The 17,332-nt window shown below is 52.7% G+C and overlaps 4 protein-coding genes across 4 annotated transcripts; 3 read left to right on the top strand and 1 right to left on the bottom strand.

Moving 5' to 3' along the window:
• Positions 1-7,480: 7,480 nt before the first annotated feature.
• UCRPA7_6397 (putative zinc finger transcription factor 1 protein) lies at positions 7,481-9,209 on the top strand (the record flags this gene model as incomplete). Its single annotated transcript, XM_007918935.1, has 3 exons — positions 7,481-7,494; positions 7,551-9,030; positions 9,201-9,209. The coding sequence occupies 3 exons, from the start codon at positions 7,481-7,483 to the stop codon at positions 9,207-9,209; spliced, it is 1,503 nt and encodes a 500-aa protein (XP_007917126.1).
• A 1,017-nt stretch (positions 9,210-10,226) lies between these two features.
• On the bottom strand, positions 10,227-12,306 carry UCRPA7_6396 (putative ribosome biogenesis protein kri1 protein; the record flags this gene model as incomplete). Its single annotated transcript, XM_007918934.1, has 2 exons — positions 10,227-12,007; positions 12,063-12,306. 2 exons carry the CDS (start codon positions 12,304-12,306, stop codon positions 10,227-10,229), a joined length of 2,025 nt encoding a protein of 674 aa, XP_007917125.1.
• Positions 12,307-12,820: 514 nt separating this feature from the next.
• UCRPA7_6395 (putative rab5-like protein ypt51 protein) lies at positions 12,821-13,587 on the top strand (the record flags this gene model as incomplete). Its single annotated transcript, XM_007918933.1, has 2 exons — positions 12,821-12,895; positions 12,955-13,587. 2 exons carry the CDS (start codon positions 12,821-12,823, stop codon positions 13,585-13,587), a joined length of 708 nt encoding a protein of 235 aa, XP_007917124.1.
• A 796-nt stretch (positions 13,588-14,383) lies between these two features.
• On the top strand, positions 14,384-16,406 carry UCRPA7_6394 (putative pre-mrna-splicing factor 38b protein; the record flags this gene model as incomplete). The annotated part of the gene is made up of 6 exons (XM_007918932.1): positions 14,384-14,427; positions 14,483-14,592; positions 14,651-15,009; positions 15,063-15,378; positions 15,429-16,148; positions 16,348-16,406. The coding sequence occupies 6 exons, from the start codon at positions 14,384-14,386 to the stop codon at positions 16,404-16,406; spliced, it is 1,608 nt and encodes a 535-aa protein (XP_007917123.1).
• Between the last annotated feature and the right edge of the window lie 926 nt (positions 16,407-17,332).

Raw genomic sequence — 17,332 nt, 5'->3', positions numbered from 1 at the left:
TAAGGGTCAAGTCGTAATCAAACGCATCGACCCACAAGGCAAAGCATCCAGGTTGAAGATCCACCTTGATGAGCCTTGTTCACCGGTGGCAGGCTAGGCGCGCCTCCTTTCAAGGTCCCGGGCATGCCTCTTTGAAGTGAAGCTTGCGAGAGCGCTCCGTGAAGATAATACGAGTAGCGTTGGATCCTGTGGCTACCTTGTAATGTTGGGTCCATTGAGGGCTCGCCTGCACCCGAGCGCCAATGGCCCGGGGGACCTTGCCGGGATGAAGAGTATGACAGGGGTAGCCATACTGTAGTTTCTGAGCTCATTTGAGAATGGCAAGACTTATTGGCCCTGTGTGAAGCAGCAGCAGAGAAACGAGAGGGCCAAAGCAGTCGCGCTACGATAACACAAACAAAAATTGCGACTTTTTGTTGTTATAGTGCATATATCTTAAGGCAGTCGTGAACATCTTGAGGCGGCCTCCTGTTGACGAATCTGGGGTCTTCCGACTCCCGCATATTGGACTATCTCCGACCTAGCTTTACACCATGTAAATCGCCGAAACGGCCGCCACGAGGCTGATGGCTTGATTGCAAGGAGATTAGGGATCTTATCCGGATGGGGTATCGTATTGAGTGAATCTCTGTTTTCGTTTGAAGCGGTCTGCCACTCCGACTTTCGATGCGGATGCCACCCGTAATACCCTATTCGCTACCAAATTTGCGCCGTAGAGATGTCCCGACAAAGAAACTTGACAGCTCATGAGGTTGCGGGGGTGAGCAGGCTTTCAGGTCACTCGTCACACGCGTATTCTCCATTAAGGAACACCGCAGCAATTCGGAAACTATTTCGTCTTCTATGCGTCTTTCTAGACAGTAGCCGTTAATTTAGCCCCAGGTTTTGCCAGATGAGTTAGATAGGCGACCCATCCCGCTGTGTGGTCGGGTTTGACTTTGATTCCCTGCAGAGCATATCCTATCGTCCTAGGAAATTCCGCATCGCAACGGGTGCCGCTGTCTATCTGCTTGGCTTCAGCGGGCCGAGTCGACGGGCAGAGGCAAGGAGGATATGGGGCTGTTACAACCGGCTCGGTTGATTCCTTGCTGTGCAACCGCGATGTAGTGGCTTGCATTTTGAGGGAATGGCCATGAGTGGACGTGCATATGTAAGTGAGTATGGTGTGTGTGGGCTCCATCCATCTCGGTTTGGGTCGGGTGCTGTAAATTGTAGACGCGAGAGCCATATCTTATGCTGTGATACAGAGACCCTTCATGGACACCTCATCCAGCGTGCAAGGGCCCTCGATGTCGGCGTGTCACTGCTTGACTAGGACGATGCAAGATGCGGTGTGACAAGTAAAAGAAGTATACAAATCATTAACACATAAATAAATGGAAGTATCCAGTGCCATGCTTGTTGTTTGGACTTTGCTGTTTGGCATAACCTAAACAGGAAACGACAGTCTTGAGAAGAGCAACCAGGGCAAGGAAACCATAAACCCATGCACTCAAGTGGGGCGGGAAAGCCGTTGAGGAATGAATTAAGGTGGGAAGGTCACCTAGGGTGCTTCCGTTCTGAAGGAGAATTTCCATTGGTCAGACTGAGAATCAGGCAAGGGCCGTGTTGAAGCAGTCTCTGGGGGACACTTGTTCCTGGTTCGCTTGAACAAGACTGGATGCATGATCACAGATAGACAAGTGACAAGGGACCAGGGGACCAGGGGACGGGCGGAACGGCGAGTCGAGATTTGCAGAAAACCTCCGATACACACGGAGTGAATGTTTGATGAACTCATCAGCATGTAACCCTTGGACCTGTCAAATTGTGGCAGGTAATCCTCGCCCAAACCAGCACGCGTAGTCGATGGTGCTAGCACCTACATATTTCTTGTATAGTGTTTGGGCTGGCCTTCAGAAAGATGCAGAGAACCCGGATCGCCTGGACGCGCGAATGGAACGGGACATTTTCATTTGGAGGAAGCCAAAGAAGGGGATCCCTTGGTGCGGAACGCCATCTTTCCAAGGTACCCATGCCCTGCAACGAGAGAAAAACGGCCGAGATTGCGTATTGTTGGTGGAGACGAAGGTAATCATTCATTGACGAAACCTGGGTGTCGACCAGCAATTGGCCAGCTGTCTTGTCAGGAGAGGAGATGAAGTGCCCGTTGAGACTGGTGTTTCCGAAATTTCCAGAGTGCATTCACTCAGTTTCTTTGTGCTCTTGTTGCATGGCTTAGACGGAGTTGACTCTGGCCTGGATATGCGTCTCACGAGCTGACGATGCACGTGGCTCATCGACCGTGGCTTCGCTGAGAACGCGTGTAGAAGCTTACCTCATCGTCTTGACCGAGGCATGGATAATGCCGTGTCCATTGACCGTTGAGGCGTGACTGGTTCATTATGCTCATGCACCCCTGCATGTGCCTTCTTAACAAATGTTTCTATATGTAGAACCGAAGGGGCCTTGCGGGGGCGGAACGCAGGCTGGAGAATGAAGTCGTCTATCGCAGACCGGAAAGAGGACATGCCTATTTGGCGGCCTTACTGGGGACAGTTAGGTGACCTGTTTGAGAGTATCTCAGGCTGGGCAGGTTGCGGCGGCTGGAGAGTCGCCCATTGCACTACGGCGGTACCTGGTGTGCGTTACTTTACTGGAAAAGGGCATGCGTACCCTGGATATGATCCCAGTCTTGTTTGAGCGCTCGGCCGTCATGGTTGCGAGATTGATCTGCTGGAGACCATCGTTAGAGCAGAAATAGCGCTGTAGGTGCCGAGGAGTGGAGCCCGAACTGGGGAGCGGGTCGAGTAGGAAAAGCCCCGAACGGGTGAAGTGAAGAACTGGAAATGGGTAGGTCAGTAAACTATGAGAGTGGTATTGACCATGGGGAGTCATTGCACGAGTGCTGCAGTGCGCTACACCTCCATTCATTCGTACAGTAGAGTGCATGTAGGAGCAACACTCTGTGAGATCGACACCGCCGGTGGTGAGTGGTGAGCAGTGAGCAGTGCTATATTGATATGGGACTTCCGGACCTCAGATTTGTGCTCCGCGCCAGTGATAACGGACAAGACCATTCCAGCTCTTTAGCCGACATGAAGAGCCCAGTGGTTGTAGTACGTGAACATGAGCGTCTTTGCGTGTTTCTGTATGTGCAAGGAGGAGGCGACGACAGAGACCTGTCAAAATACCCTTGGAGATGCAATGCTCAGCAACTTACAAGCCAAGCAATGGATCTCAATCTGATTAGACAGGCCTCCAATAGCTTGCTTCTGGGAAGAGGGTTCTCCACCAGTGTAGTGTAGCTGCAATAGAGGACGAGCAAGGAAAGTGGGAGGAGAGCCGGGGGTTGTGACGATCATCGTTTTGTTGTCTCTGGATCTGCGACCTACTCCGCCCTGGAGGCGCCCGAAGTTACCTCACTAAGCCTACCTAGCTACTGAGTCTAGAGTCTACTGTACCTTCCCTCTCCACTGCTCGAGGCGTGACTTCCCATTGTGCCATGCAGGACAGCACTGAATCTCTCTACCTGACTTTGCCAGGTACCTAGCCTAGCAGGCGCAGGTCAGGTAGATTAGGTATGATGAGGAGGGGCAGAGGAAGGCGCATTCGAGGTGGACTTGCTTGGCCCTATCGTGTGACTTCCGTTGGCGACATCGACCTTGGTCTAGTCTATGCTGGGACGGGCACAGCTGCCCAGATCCAGGCAAGCGTGGAGGGCTTGAAATGTGGAGAGAATGATCATGAAAGCCGCCTCGGTGCTGGCTGTGTTGTGTCGTGTTAGTAGTGGCGGCTGCATTATTCAAAGCTGTCGTCATGAGGTGCATGGGATGTGGAAGGAACCGAAGACGAGACTCGCAGCGCGCGCTATCACCCTACCTTACTTCCACGATCGCACTTGCTGAATAGGTACAGAATAGAGAGTCTGTACCTTCCCAAGGTACCTAGGTAGGCTCTTCTCATGAGATCTACCCGGATACCCTTGACCATAGATGCAGCCTCTATTATCAGACTGATAGGAAGACAGACAACACTGACGTCGCTGACATGTACGAACAGACAACCTGGCAGGCGACGGGATGCAAGGAGGTCGACGGCTGCGGCTTTCTGAAGCCTTGGAGCCGACGCAAACAACCTCGACGACATCTCGTCTAGCTTCGAACCCGGGATCGTCCATTGCGTGGTATGGCACCCACACCCACACGTTCATTCAGACATCTTCGTCCACACCTCACTTTACATCGCCCACCTGCCTAGCCCGTAGGCGCCTGTCACGATGCTTCCGACCCGTCCGGGCTCTGTCTGTTGTTTGCCTGTGCTACCTACAGGAGGCTGTGGAGGTTGATATCACTCGGGTCGATCATGTTGCAGGCCTAATGGCCCATCGGGATGTTCTGCTGTGAACCCGTTCCTCGCTTCGGTCATCCATCTTTGGGACGCAAGGCCGGGGTCCAGCACAGAACTACGCGCATTCAGAAGCGAGGTCTCGAGTCTCAGTCGCTCTTCATGAGCCTCTTCCCTATCTATCTTCGACAATGACTATGGACATGTAGATGTCGAGATTCCCGCACCCTTGCACAGCTCCAGCCGAACCTATCGGTATCTAAAGTTTTGTCATCCATTTTGTCATCGCTGGTACAATAGCCGTTAGTCCCCAGGGCTACTCTCAGCAGCCGCCAGAGGTGACAGCAGTACGCAGAGGATCCTGGTTGAAATGTACCTATATCATCGGTCCATTCTCGGAATTGCCCATCTTCTGAATGGATGCAGGCAACCCTGGACATTGTTCTACTGTACATGCGCACGACGCTATCTCTACAGTAGTGCCAATGCCCACTACAACGAATGAATCCCCAGCGTTCTGACAGGGCCCCAGCCATCCATTACAATCTCCACCACGGTCTTCCAGGCCCTCTTCCCTCCACCCGCGTCGTGTCGAGGTGATTAGGCTCACCACCGGACCCTCCCCCGGGCTTCTCGCCAAGCCAGTGCTGCCCTTTGGCCCCTTCAGAGCATCTTGTTTGTGGTCGAAGAGCTGCATCAATCATGGACGCACGAAGAAGTCACCCGCATGCCTCAACCCACATGGCTGCATGCAGCAGATGTGCCTCACTGTACTCTGTATCAACATGCTCTTGCTTGCTGAGGCGACGGACAGCACGCGTCCCCCTTGAGCGGGGAGCTGACTTGCTTGAACGGCCATCTGAGTCCACTGCAAATACCAAGATAATACTCATGTCCCTGTGGATCGCAAGATAAATCAATCTAGGTCACTACTCGCTCTCGGAGGAGCAGGCTTACATGATTGCCTTACCTTACCACTTACTGACCTTGGCCCTGCTGGCTGGCCATGCCATGCTGACCTTACTTTGCCTATTAACTGCCAAGGCTCTCTACACTGTGAACACCCACCTTCCATGCCTCCCCAATTCGAATGACGGACTTCATCCACCACCACTTCTCTATTTCGACCTTGTCTTTCTCCTCCATATGGTCTTTTAAATTGTGTGGCCAACGACTTCGCTTTTCCCCGTGCTCTCCTCCTTCAGTCCGCCCTCTCGTCCTCTTGTTGTCTCCTGCTGCTGCTGCTGAGGCTCGTCGTCACCTTTCACATCTCGCACAACGAGAGTCAGTCTTCTCTCCCAGGAAAAACGCTACCCCGGACTGGTATCACGAGGTACCTCGTCCCGCTGCGGAGCGCTTTAATGTACTGCTACTGCGACACGCCCACTCACGGAAGCTCGTTTCTACCCCACAATTTCTGACCGCCGAAAACGCTTCTTAGGCGGGCTTGTGAAAGGACCACCATCAGAAGCGCATGCATTACAGAAGGTCTGGTCTACCTTAGACTTAGACCAGGACTGGCACCCCTGCCCCAGTGCTTCTGGGATTCCCAGTCCCCCGCCCTCCACCCCCGTCGAGCTCGCCTTCCATAAGCCTGCAGTCCTAGTTTTAACTACAAGAGACGACTAGGGAGCCAGTTTGATCCAAATTCTCTCACTCACTCGTCGATACACCTCGCCGTTTCTTCCCTTCGCGACGCAGACCCGGCACGGCGCAGGCGAGTCAGTCCTTTCCCGGTCGACAACTTCGGAGTACCATGGTCCTGTTGTCCTCGACCATTCTGCCAACGACTGGATCGCAACCAAAGGCGCCCTCAGTGCTGTTGTGGAGCAGATTGGGGGAGAAGCGCATAAGCCTCGGCGCCGTGTGAGCAGTAACCGAAAGCCCAGTCCGCAGCAATCGCCGGATTCATACTGCTTCCTTCGTGTTGCCGGGTCGAATTCTTCGACGTCGATGATTATTTTCTCCTTCTCGGCACACATTTGCATTTCTTTACTCTTCTCATACAGCCATGTCGTCAACTCAGCCCCAAGACGACACAAAGCCTGTCCCCGCATTGGAACTGGACTTCTCACACCCAAATGATGACGCCGAAAGCCAACTTATACAGGCTGATACCACCAACTTACACGCTTTCAGCTTGGAACCTGCCAATGACAGCATCCACGCCGCAACCTCAGCACATAGTCTTATAGACGCCTCGCACTTTGGCGATTTTCATTTTCCCTATCAAGGTCTCGACGAAGACGTCTCCCTGGCTCAGCTAAATGATGACCAAACTGCCGATCTGTTTGCTACATCCCATCGGCCATCAATATCATCGGGGCCCGAGCGCCAAGGATCAGTAGCATCTATTACCGCTCATATTCCCAACTTTGCCGGTGTTGAAGCAGATCCAAGACGCCAGAGTCTTGATGCTATCTCCGATGATGGAAGTCAAGGGAGCAATGCACATGGGCATGGACTGGATGAGCCCTTGTCCGATGAGTTTGGCCTCTCTAGGAACGGTCCCGATGACGGAACAGACCTTGGAGGCAAGATGAAAGAGGACAAGACTGACTCAGTTCCGGCTTGGAGTGAACTGAAGACTAAGGCCGGAAAGGAACGGAAGCGACTGCCGCTGGCTTGCATCGCCTGCAGGAGGAAGAAGATACGTTGTTCAGGAGAGAAGCCCGCATGCAAACACTGTCTACGATCGCGTATACCCTGTGTGTACAAGGTGACAGCTCGCAAAGCGGCCCCGAGGACAGACTACATGGCGATGTTGGACAAGCGTCTAAAGAGGATGGAAGAACGCATTATCAAGATCGTCCCCAAGTCGGAACAAGATGGTGTTGCTTCATCGGTCCCTAGAGCTGTGGTCAAGCCTGCTATACCAGGCACTATCGCGACCGGTAAAGGCAATGGAAAGAAGCGCGGGGCTGACGAAGCCTTTGGGCCGGACTTAGATCATTGGGCCCGGGCTCCGCCCAAGACAAAGCTCGATGGCCCTATTAAACCAGGAACCTTGCTAGCACAAGAGTCTGAAGAGAGCAAATTGCTACAGGAGGGAGTCGAGGCATTGCCGTCCAAGGAGATTCAAGAACACCTGGCTGATGTGTTCTTTGAGAATATTTATGGCCAGGCATATCATATTCTCCATAAACCAAGTTATATGAGGAAACTCAGGTGAGTGTTCCCGAGTTGTCACAACCTTCGACCGATTGCTGATACTGTTCACACAGAGCCGGCACACTGCCGCCTGTCCTTATCCTTTCAGTCTGCGCTATTTCTGCCCGATTTTCTACCCACCCAAGACTCTCAAACAGTTCTATGCCGAACTTCCTGCGAGGCGAGGAGTGGGCAACAGTGGCGCGCGATATTGTCATGAAGAGATACGAGTGGCCCAACATCACAATACTCACCTGTCTCCTGATCCTCGGACTGCATGAGTTTGGCACCTGTCACGGTGGACGAAGTTGGGCATTAGGAGGTCAAGCGATCCGCATGGCTTTTGCGCTACAGCTACATAAGGACCTCGAATACGATCCTCAGAGGTTGACTGGGACAGCACAGCTCAGTTTCATTGATCGAGAGATTCGAAGGAGGACTATGTGGGCCTGTTTTTTGATGGATAGGTTCAACTCTTCCGGAACCGACCGACCGACATTCATCAAGGAGGAAACGATCAAAATTCAGTTACCTATCAAGGAAAAATATTTCCAGCTCGACATGCCAGGCCCCACTGAAGATCTCCATGGCAAAGTGCTACATCCTGTATCAGCAGATGACGGTGAACTTGCCGATGCGAAGAGTAACATGGGCGTCGCTGCTTACATGATCCGGGTGATCGGGTTATGGGGTCGTATCATCAACTATCTAAATCAAGGAGGCAAGGAGCTGGATGAAAACCCAATGTGGAGCCCCGATTCCGAATACACCAAACTCATCAAGCAGACCGAAGATATAGTCGCATCCCTACCCGAGACGTTAGCCTACACTCCCGAAAATCTCCATCTTCACGACACGGAGGGCATGGCCAACCAGTTTCTCTTTCTACACATCTCAGTGCAACAAAACATTCTCTTCATGAACCGATTCGCGGTGTCGACACCGAATGGGAACTCGCATCAAGACGTCCCGAAGACATTTGTCACTAAAGCCGGTGCAAAGGCTTTTGCTGCGGCGAACCGCATCTCTGAGCTTCTGAAAGATGCAGAATCATATCTCATCGCTGCGCCTTTCGTTGGATATTGCGCTTTTCTCTCCAGTACTGTCCATATTTTTGGAATATTCTCTGGAAACCCGGCTATGGAAGCCACATCAAAGCGGAATCTAGCAACGAATGTGAAGTTTCTGGCGAAAATGAAACGGTATTGGGGCATGTTTCACTGGATGTCAGAGAATCTAAGAGAGCAATATCGTACCTGTGCCGATGCCGCGAGACAAGGAAATCCTGCGAATGAGAGTGCCTCCTCCCCGATATTTCAATACGGCGACTGGTTTGACAGATATCCTCATGGTGTTTCGCAAACCGACTTCGTCGATCCCGCGGTGTACAAGAAGAAAGAAAGGGGAGATGATGCGGTGCTAGAGCAGAAGCCAGAGCTGCACACAGTCGAAGAGTTCTTCACCAAGCTCTCGCCCCAGAGCCAGGAAGGTCGAGATGCAGCAGGCCGACCTGTAACACTTAAGAGAAAGGCCGCTCTTAGGAAAGCAAGCAGCGTGACTTCGCGAAGTGACCACAATCAGTTGGATCCCTTGATTACAGACTTGAATCCGACCGCCGAGCAATTGCAGCGCTTACAGCATCAACGAGCTTTCTCTGGTTCATTGGGGGGTCAGTCCAGCGGGCCCACGAGCTTCAATCCCCTGACCATTCCACACTCGCATAGTGGCTCTAATTATCATGCTCTGTCGCCCATAAGCCCTGTAACGTTTGGCCACCATCATCACGCTGTAGGGTACTATCCGCAAGATATCTTGTCTTTACAACTTGCGCAACAACCCAATGGTATTCTCCCTCAGCTCGATAGACAGCTGGTGTTTGGTGCATATGCAGGTCTGGACCCCGGTAGTGATATAATGGAAGGACTTCACGGTTGGTCTGGCGAAGGTGGTCCAGCGAGCGCCTCGGGTCGTGGGGGTAGTAATGCCCCGAATGGTCAGTCTCGCGGGGGTGGGAATCCAGCTCATGGCGCAGCAGCGGACTCCCTGCATGCGGCGTTTGGACATGGCCACGAAGCCTCCTCGGCCTGGTTTATGCCCTTTAATATGGAGCCGCCAGAGATCGGACAGGACGTGGGTGTGGCCGGCGTCGGGAGCTTGGATGGTTTCGCAAACATGTTTGGCACAGGAATGACAACTCCGGGTGGAGGTCTTGGTGGTATGCATCGACGGGCCCATTGACAATCAGCCGAACAATCAGCCGAACAATCAGCAGCCCGAAGAAGGTCCAAGGCAGTCGCCAAACGGTACGAGGATTAGTCTCCCCGACAACTCATATTTGCCATATCTTCGGGATTTTCTGATTGTTCGCGCGTTATTATGAAGAGTTCATCTTCTGCACCATGTGATGCCAATACCAGGTTAAATCGCGCACTCGTTCCAAATCGAACGGCTGGATTGTACATGAATTTGGTCTACATTATCGCTATCGACAGGAACTCTGGAGCGACTATGATTATTTGTGTTAGAATGTATTAGGATGAGGCGCTTTTAACAGATTGGGTGGACTGGGAGCCTATGTAGCTTAAGATATCCAAAGTGAGCGTGAACAATGTAGGTTGGATCTTTCAATATCCGGCGTATTCAAACAGATAATGATCCTCACCATGTGTGACAGCATTTGACGCTCAGGTATAGAATTATGGTATGATCTTGTTTTACATCACATCTACTTAATAAGATGGGACGCCTGACTATGCTTGTACAGCCGTCTTCTTCCCCTTAGATCTCTTTCTCTTCTTCTTCCTCTGGCCATCAACGACACCAGGCTGCTGCTCAGCGTCAGCTTCCTGAGGGTTCTCATCGTTAGTGGCTTCTACGGTGCCCGCTAGCTTCTCAAAACCGTATGTCGGGCCGGTGTGTTCAAACTCTTGGCCGAACACCTCCCGCCGCCACTGGCGCAGACGAGCCTTCTTGCCGAGCTTCTTCTTATCTTTTCGCTTCTTCTCTACGTCGCGAAACGTGGCAAGCTTCTTGAGGCCGACGAACTCGTTGAGCGCCGAGTCTGAAGGAGCCATCAGGATGTCTCGCGCGGTTAGGCCGAATGTGGTAGGACTGGTCTCGCGATATCGGAAAAGCGGTGCCGCCCCATCCTTGTCTTTGGATTTCAGCGCCCGTGGATTGTCCAGTTCTAGTTGCGCATCCACGAGAGCCTCGATCTTCGACCGTTCTTGGCGAGCAGCGCGTTTGGAGGCGATTCGCTCTTTCTTGTGGTCTGCAGTGGTCTTGCGCTTCTTTGAGGGCCGGCCTTCATCCTCGGCCTCATCATCTTGCTCCTGTCCGTCTTCATCCAAGTCACTAAGACTAATCTCGGGTCTCTCTTCCTTGTCCTCGAAGTCAGGGATGATGTCTTTGATATCGATATCGTCATCCCACATCGGCTTCTTTACCTTCTTTTTCTTTTTGTCGCCAATGTCCTCTGCGTCCGACTCGTCTACACCCTGTTCAGCCTCTGCATAGTACTGGTCGCCAAACCGGCGACTCATTTCCTCCTCCCATTTGTCATTATCCCATGCATCCTCAAGAAGCCTCATCCATTCATCGTCATTCAATTGCTTGCCGCTCAAGCCCGCGGCTTTCTTGATCTTGCGTAGCTTCTCTTCGGCCTCTTCTACCTTGAGACGTTTTAGGCGTGCCCGCTCCTCCGCTCTTTCGGCCTTCTCTGCTTCCTTCTTCTCTTTCTCTAGCTCTCTTTGCCGCTTCCGGCCCTTGGGATCTTCCCGTCGTACGGACCTTGCCTCGACAAGTTTTCGGGAGTATGACTTCAGAACCTCATTGCTCTTTTCAGGGTCCTCAAAACGTAAGTTATATGCAATCTCAACCTCGTCTGCCAAATCGTTGTCTTCGCCCTCGTCCGACTCAAACGCTTGCCATTTGCCACCTTCCTCAGGCACCCAAGCCCTCGAGGTCATGAAATTGGACAGGAACAGGTCGGGGTCCTTGTCTGCAAGCTTGACATCAACATCGACGTCCTTCTTTGTAATCTTCTGCACCCGCGAGGGGTGCACGCCGTCCTGGGAGCCGGCCGTTGGGTCGACCTTTGGCTTGATGAAGTCGTCCTCCGAGTCATCCCCTTCGCCAGCGTTTATCTCCGACAATATGGCATTTCGCAGGTCTTCTTGCTCCTGAACGTGTGTCTTTGGGGCGGCGTCACCCATTTCCACATCGTCTGTCCCTACGTCACCCTTCATGTACCGCTCGCGATGGTAGTCATGGAGGAACACGGGCTTCTCTTTCTTCTCCTTTGTGGCACCCGCATCAGTCTCAGTCATCGCCCTATAGAAGGTCGAGTCTTTGTCGTATATCCTCGGATCTCTGTTCTTGATCGCCTGTAGGGTCGCTGAAATTTCAGCATCGAGCTCCTCTGTAGCTAAAAATCCTTCTTCGTCTTCTGTTTCGTCTTCCGAGGAGTCGTCGTCTTCGTCGTCATCTTGCCCTTTGCCGTTAGGCTTTGCCGACTTGAATTTCTCTTCCACTGTAAAAGCTTAGCTGGGAAATGAGACATTGAAGTAAAAGTCAATGGGACTTACGCCTATGAATCTCCTCTCTCTTCTTGTTGTGCTCAAATCTCCGAGCGAACTCTTGGTTGATCTTCAAACCCGAGTTCTCAAGTTTGGCGCCGCCATCTTCCAGATCCTCTTCACTAGAGCTGCCGGACTCGTCTTCAAAAAGGTTTCTCTTTTCAGTTTTGGCTGCCTTTTTGGACTTTGTCTGAGGCAAAGAGTCAAGTTTATCAGTGCTGCTGGCCACTGAGGAAGCGACACCTCGTGCCATCTTGTAATGGGTGCCTGTTCTGCTTTACTGTAAATCTTCGCAATCGAAGATCACAAGCCGGCTCAAAAGCTCAATTGACGGGAACTTTTTTTTGGGCAGGGAATATTTTTGGGGACTGATAAGCCAATTGCCTGTGTTAGTGCAAACCGGGGCACGAGTACGGAAGTCCTTAACAATCAATGACTGCCGGCAGTGGGGCAGGAAAGAGTGAGTCGGATCCAGGCATTATATTTATCCTGGGCTTGCGTGGAGGGGTCTGAGACTAGCGCCGCTTTGGGTGTAGTCTCGCCTTTCCGAAGGCGGTCCAAACGGACTCTCCAACCACCAGATCGTCTCCTGCTACCTTGCTAGTCTAGCTCTATCTGCATCCTGCCTATCACGTCACAACTTCAACAAGGCAGCAAAGGAACAACCTCTTCGAATATCTGTCCTTCCTGACCATCACTGGCCGATCTACCTGAATTTCGTTTGTGGAGGACCTCACGATAGAGAGCACACAAGGATAATCCCTAAAATGGCCGACTCAAACGCTCCAAAGCCGAGCAGCAGCGTCAAGCTGGTGCTTCTAGGCGAAGCTGCCGTCGGAAAGGTAGGGCTTCACGAAGTTACACCTGATCATCGTCAGAGTTGATGCTCACAATCCACCAGTCATCCCTTGTCTTGCGCTTCGTCAACAACGACTTCCAAGAGAACAAGGAGCCAACCATCGGAGCCGCCTTCCTGACACAAAAATGCAACCTGCCAACGCGGACAATCAAATTTGAGATTTGGGACACCGCAGGACAGGAGCGATTTGCATCTCTGGCGCCCATGTACTATCGAAACGCACAAGCAGCTCTCGTTGTCTACGACCTGACCAAGCCTACATCGCTCATCAAGGCCAAGCACTGGGTGGCAGAGCTGCAGCGGCAGGCATCCCCGGGCATCGTCATTGCGCTGGTGGGCAACAAGCTCGACTTGACCAACGAGGCGGCTGGATCGTCCGGCGCTGATGGTGAGGAGGCTGATGGTGGCGATGACTCCGGGGATGCCCGGAAGGTCTCAACCGAGGAGGCCAAGACCTACGCTGATGAGGAAGGGCTGCTTTTCTTCGAGACCAGTGCCAAGACCGGCGTCAACGTTACGGAGGTGTTCACGGCCATTGCAAATGCCATACCGGAGACGTCACTCAAGAGCACGAGGGGACCTGGTGCGGCGCATGCCGTCAGCCGGGGAGAGGAGCAGAGAGTGAACCTGGGTGGACCTAGGGACCAGGCAGCGAAAGAAGGCTGCTCTTGTTAAAGATATACCAGAGATGCAGAGCGAACATGGACAGTTTAGTGCTAGGAGTAGTTGAGCCGATATGGCCGCGGGAGAGCATTGCATTTCAAATCGGTGGTTCGGATGTTATAATGCTATGACGCTCGATTTACAGAGCATGCTCTGGGGCAACATCTTTTTCTGTAGTTAACAGCCTGTGGCGAGGATGCTACAGGCAGGATCAATCCAGCGTTTTTGACACCTCAATAATACTATCGCATTACTCTATGCCCGCTGTTCTGTATTTGGCGAGCTTCCAACGTTATAAGTTGCGGTTTGATATGTGACTGTTCCCAGCTCATTTGCACCCACAATCAATGATGATCTGCAGGTCTGATCAGCTGCAGGCTCATTTCTACTCATTCTGCTGTAGAACAATCATTCTCGAATCTTCAGCAGGCAAACTGGTGTCTTTCTTCTTCACAGGAGGCGGTTAGGTCGGGTGCCACCTCGTGCTGAAACTCCACCTAGACAGGCCATCATTGGTCACCCTCACTATCGGATTGTTCCCAACGCACGGGCCAAGCCCAACTCCCGCTTCAGCCTCTCAGATCCCAATTTTTCCATAGTCACAACGCGACACTGCAACCTAGCTGTGGCACCTTCTCTACACCCAATTCTCACGGCAAGACACCTCGCCATCAGGTTGACTCACGCGGCCCCATGATGAGCGAGCACTCTGTGCAGACAATTCTGTGAGGTATTTCCTACGGGGACGAGCCTGTCTGCGCTGATGAGAAGTATTTCACTTTATCCAGCCGTGTACCGGTAGTCAGCAATGGCTGCGACTGCGATCACGCCTGCTCAGGCGGAGCTCATCAGGTAAATTTGCCAACAACAATCCCAATTCCTGAACCTCAACTGACATAAGTTGGAGCTCTCTGACCCAGGACGAGGTGCCTATCAAGCTGCGCTGCGCCATCTGCAGCAAGCTGGCAGTGAATGCCTATAAGCTGCCATGTTGCGAACAGGCGATTTGCGAGACCTGTATGGCATTTACCCCCTCGCTATACCACCGCCGCCTATATTTCTAACAATTGCACAGGTCATTCTACCCTCCCGTCGTCTTGCCCCGTCTGCGAGCACTCGCCGCTCTCTGCCTCGGACTGCAACCCCAACAAGGCTCTTCGTACAACGATTAGAGTTTTCTTGAAGACCGAGGAGAAGAAGCGTGGAATCGGCCAGCCGAAGGAGAAGGATGCGACGCCTGTTACGCCAGTGGAGCCGAAGGATGTAACACCATCTGTTATTCCTGAGAAAGTTGGCGAGATTGTCGAGGTCACGGATGCAGCAGATGCTTCCCAAAGCCAAGATGATCATGCCCTAGCTGCGCCATCTGAGGAATTGAAGGGAACTCCTGTGGTGGAAGAGGCCATAGACGCAAATACCTCAAGCGACGCAAAGGTACGTTTCCTATACTATGAAGCTCTTACGAATCTTCTGACAAAATCAAACAGGATGCGCCTTCCCAGGGGTATGCGCCTGACAGTTCCGGCGATGCTGAAAACACGCAGATAGTCGAACATGAAGGAGGCGATCTCGCTGCTGAAGAACACAAAACGGTCCAGGTCGGGGAGGCACACGACAACGATGAGGAGGCCGAAAATGACGGTCAGCCGGGAGGAGACTCTTCTAATAGTTTCGGGTTTGATGCTGCCAACGGGGGTTTCCCAAACATGAACTTTGGCAACGGAGATTTCAACCAAATGCAAATGATGATGGCTATGCAGAACGGGATGGGGCCAAACAATTTTGGCGGCTTCCCGATGATGGGTGAGTTTGACAAGTGTTTGCGCTTGGAACATGGAGCTGACCTAAAGTAGCTGGAATGTCTGGCATGATGGATCCCATGATGATGCAGAACATGTACATGAACGGTGGCTTCGGATCACAAGGCATGGGCATGAACGGCATGATGGGCATGGGAGGCTTCAACGGTGGTGTTGGCTCAGGCTCCGATAATAACTGGAACGATCAACAGTCATGGAATGTCGGCCAAGATAATTTCAATCAACCAAATGCTTCTGGCATGGGCAACGGTGATTATGGAAACTTTAACTCGGGCTTCCAAACAGGCTATAATCAAGGTAATTTTGGACATCACAACCAATTCAATGACTACCGCGGAAATCGCTTTGGCTACGGACGTGGACGTGGCCGTGGCCGAGGAGGATACGGATATGGCCGTGGTGGCTACGGCTACGGCATGAACGGCAACTATGGCGGCCAGAACTACATGTCCCAACAGTATTCTGCTGGCACGGGCGGTCAAACCCCGAATGATTCACAGACTCCCGGAGTTGTATCAGGTGATACCAACCAGGCTGATGGCGTGGATGAATATGGCCGAACTCTACGTCCTGACGATGGAGAAGCTGGGGATTCTGAGAACGCGGCTGCAAATGAGACTGGCGACAAGGGAGCTGGCCAGGAACAGGCTGAAGGGACGGGAGGAACTGATAAGACGTCAGGCGATGATGGCTTAGCTGAAGGTGCAGCAAAGCCGATCCCGGCCCTTGGTGATACAGGTTCTGCATCTAATGGTGACCCTGTATCTGCTTCTGGTCCTAGCGTGATACCTACTGGACCCATGGCTGGGTATCAAAATTACAATCGCGGTGGCAGCTTCGGAGGCATGCCTCCTCCAGCTCCTGCTCCCGATGTTCCTTTGAATGCCCCTAAGGGTCCTAAAGCTATGCGTCAAGGTCTGCCGAACACAAGTCTACTAAATCTTCGAGCCAGGGGGTATCACATTCCAGGAGAGAGTACTCAAAGCCCCAAGTCTGTCACGCCGGCCGTAGCGAGCCCTGCCGACCGGCCCCGTTCTTCGCGGAGTAGTTCTCCAGATGCTCTCAAGAGACGGGACTCGGAGCAGTACCACAAAGGAACTAGAGAGCCCGAGAAGGAGCGTGATAGAAGTCGTGAACGAGAGCGTCGTGGTCGAGACCGGACCAATGACGACTCCCGTTCACCCAGTAGAAGTCACAGCCGTGAGCAGCGAGACTCGCGAAAACGTAGACGGCATCGCTCGCAGTCAGCTTCAGATGACGAGCGTGACGATGATCGCCACCGCCGGAGACATCATAGAAAGCAATCGACACATGGCGAGGATGACGGGTCTGCGGGCCGCTCTAGAGACGAGAAGTATGAAGAGCGCTCGAGATCCGCTTCGCCAGATGATTCTAGGCGATCTAACCACCGCAGCCGGAACGATCGTGATTCGCAGAAGCGCCGTGATCGCGACAAGGATCGGGATCGAGAAAGGGACCGAGAAAGCGACTATGATCACCGCCGGAAATCTAGTCATCGTTCTCGTAGAGATAGGGACTATGACAGGGAGTATGATCGTGACCGAGAGAAAGACAAGGACCGCGGCAAAGATCGCACGCGGGATAGCAGAGATCGCGATCGAGATCGTGACAGGGACAGGGACAGGGACAGAGACAGAGACCATCGTCACCGCAGTAGAAGGTCTTCTGCTGAGCCTCCCACACCTGTGGAGCCCAAAGAGAAAGATTTCAACCCACCAGCTGGGCCACGTGCGGCAAGTGCTTCCCACAGCAGAAAGGGGATCGAAATCAGGGGCGCCAACATAAAGTCACGCGAGTCTACTGATCCGGGCCGACGTCCTTCACAATCGTCGCAGAGAGCCACGCCGACAGGACCTGCCGCCAGTTCAGATCCGCACGCTGCAGAGCGTGAGGCAAGGAACCGAGAACGGCTTCTA

This window comes from Phaeoacremonium minimum (assembly GCF_000392275.1).
Source record: "Phaeoacremonium minimum UCRPA7 unplaced genomic scaffold PA7_03_scaffold_468, whole genome shotgun sequence".
NCBI classification, from domain to species: domain Eukaryota; kingdom Fungi; phylum Ascomycota; class Sordariomycetes; order Togniniales; family Togniniaceae; genus Phaeoacremonium; species Phaeoacremonium minimum.
This window is presented reverse-complemented; position numbering and strand designations above follow the sequence as displayed.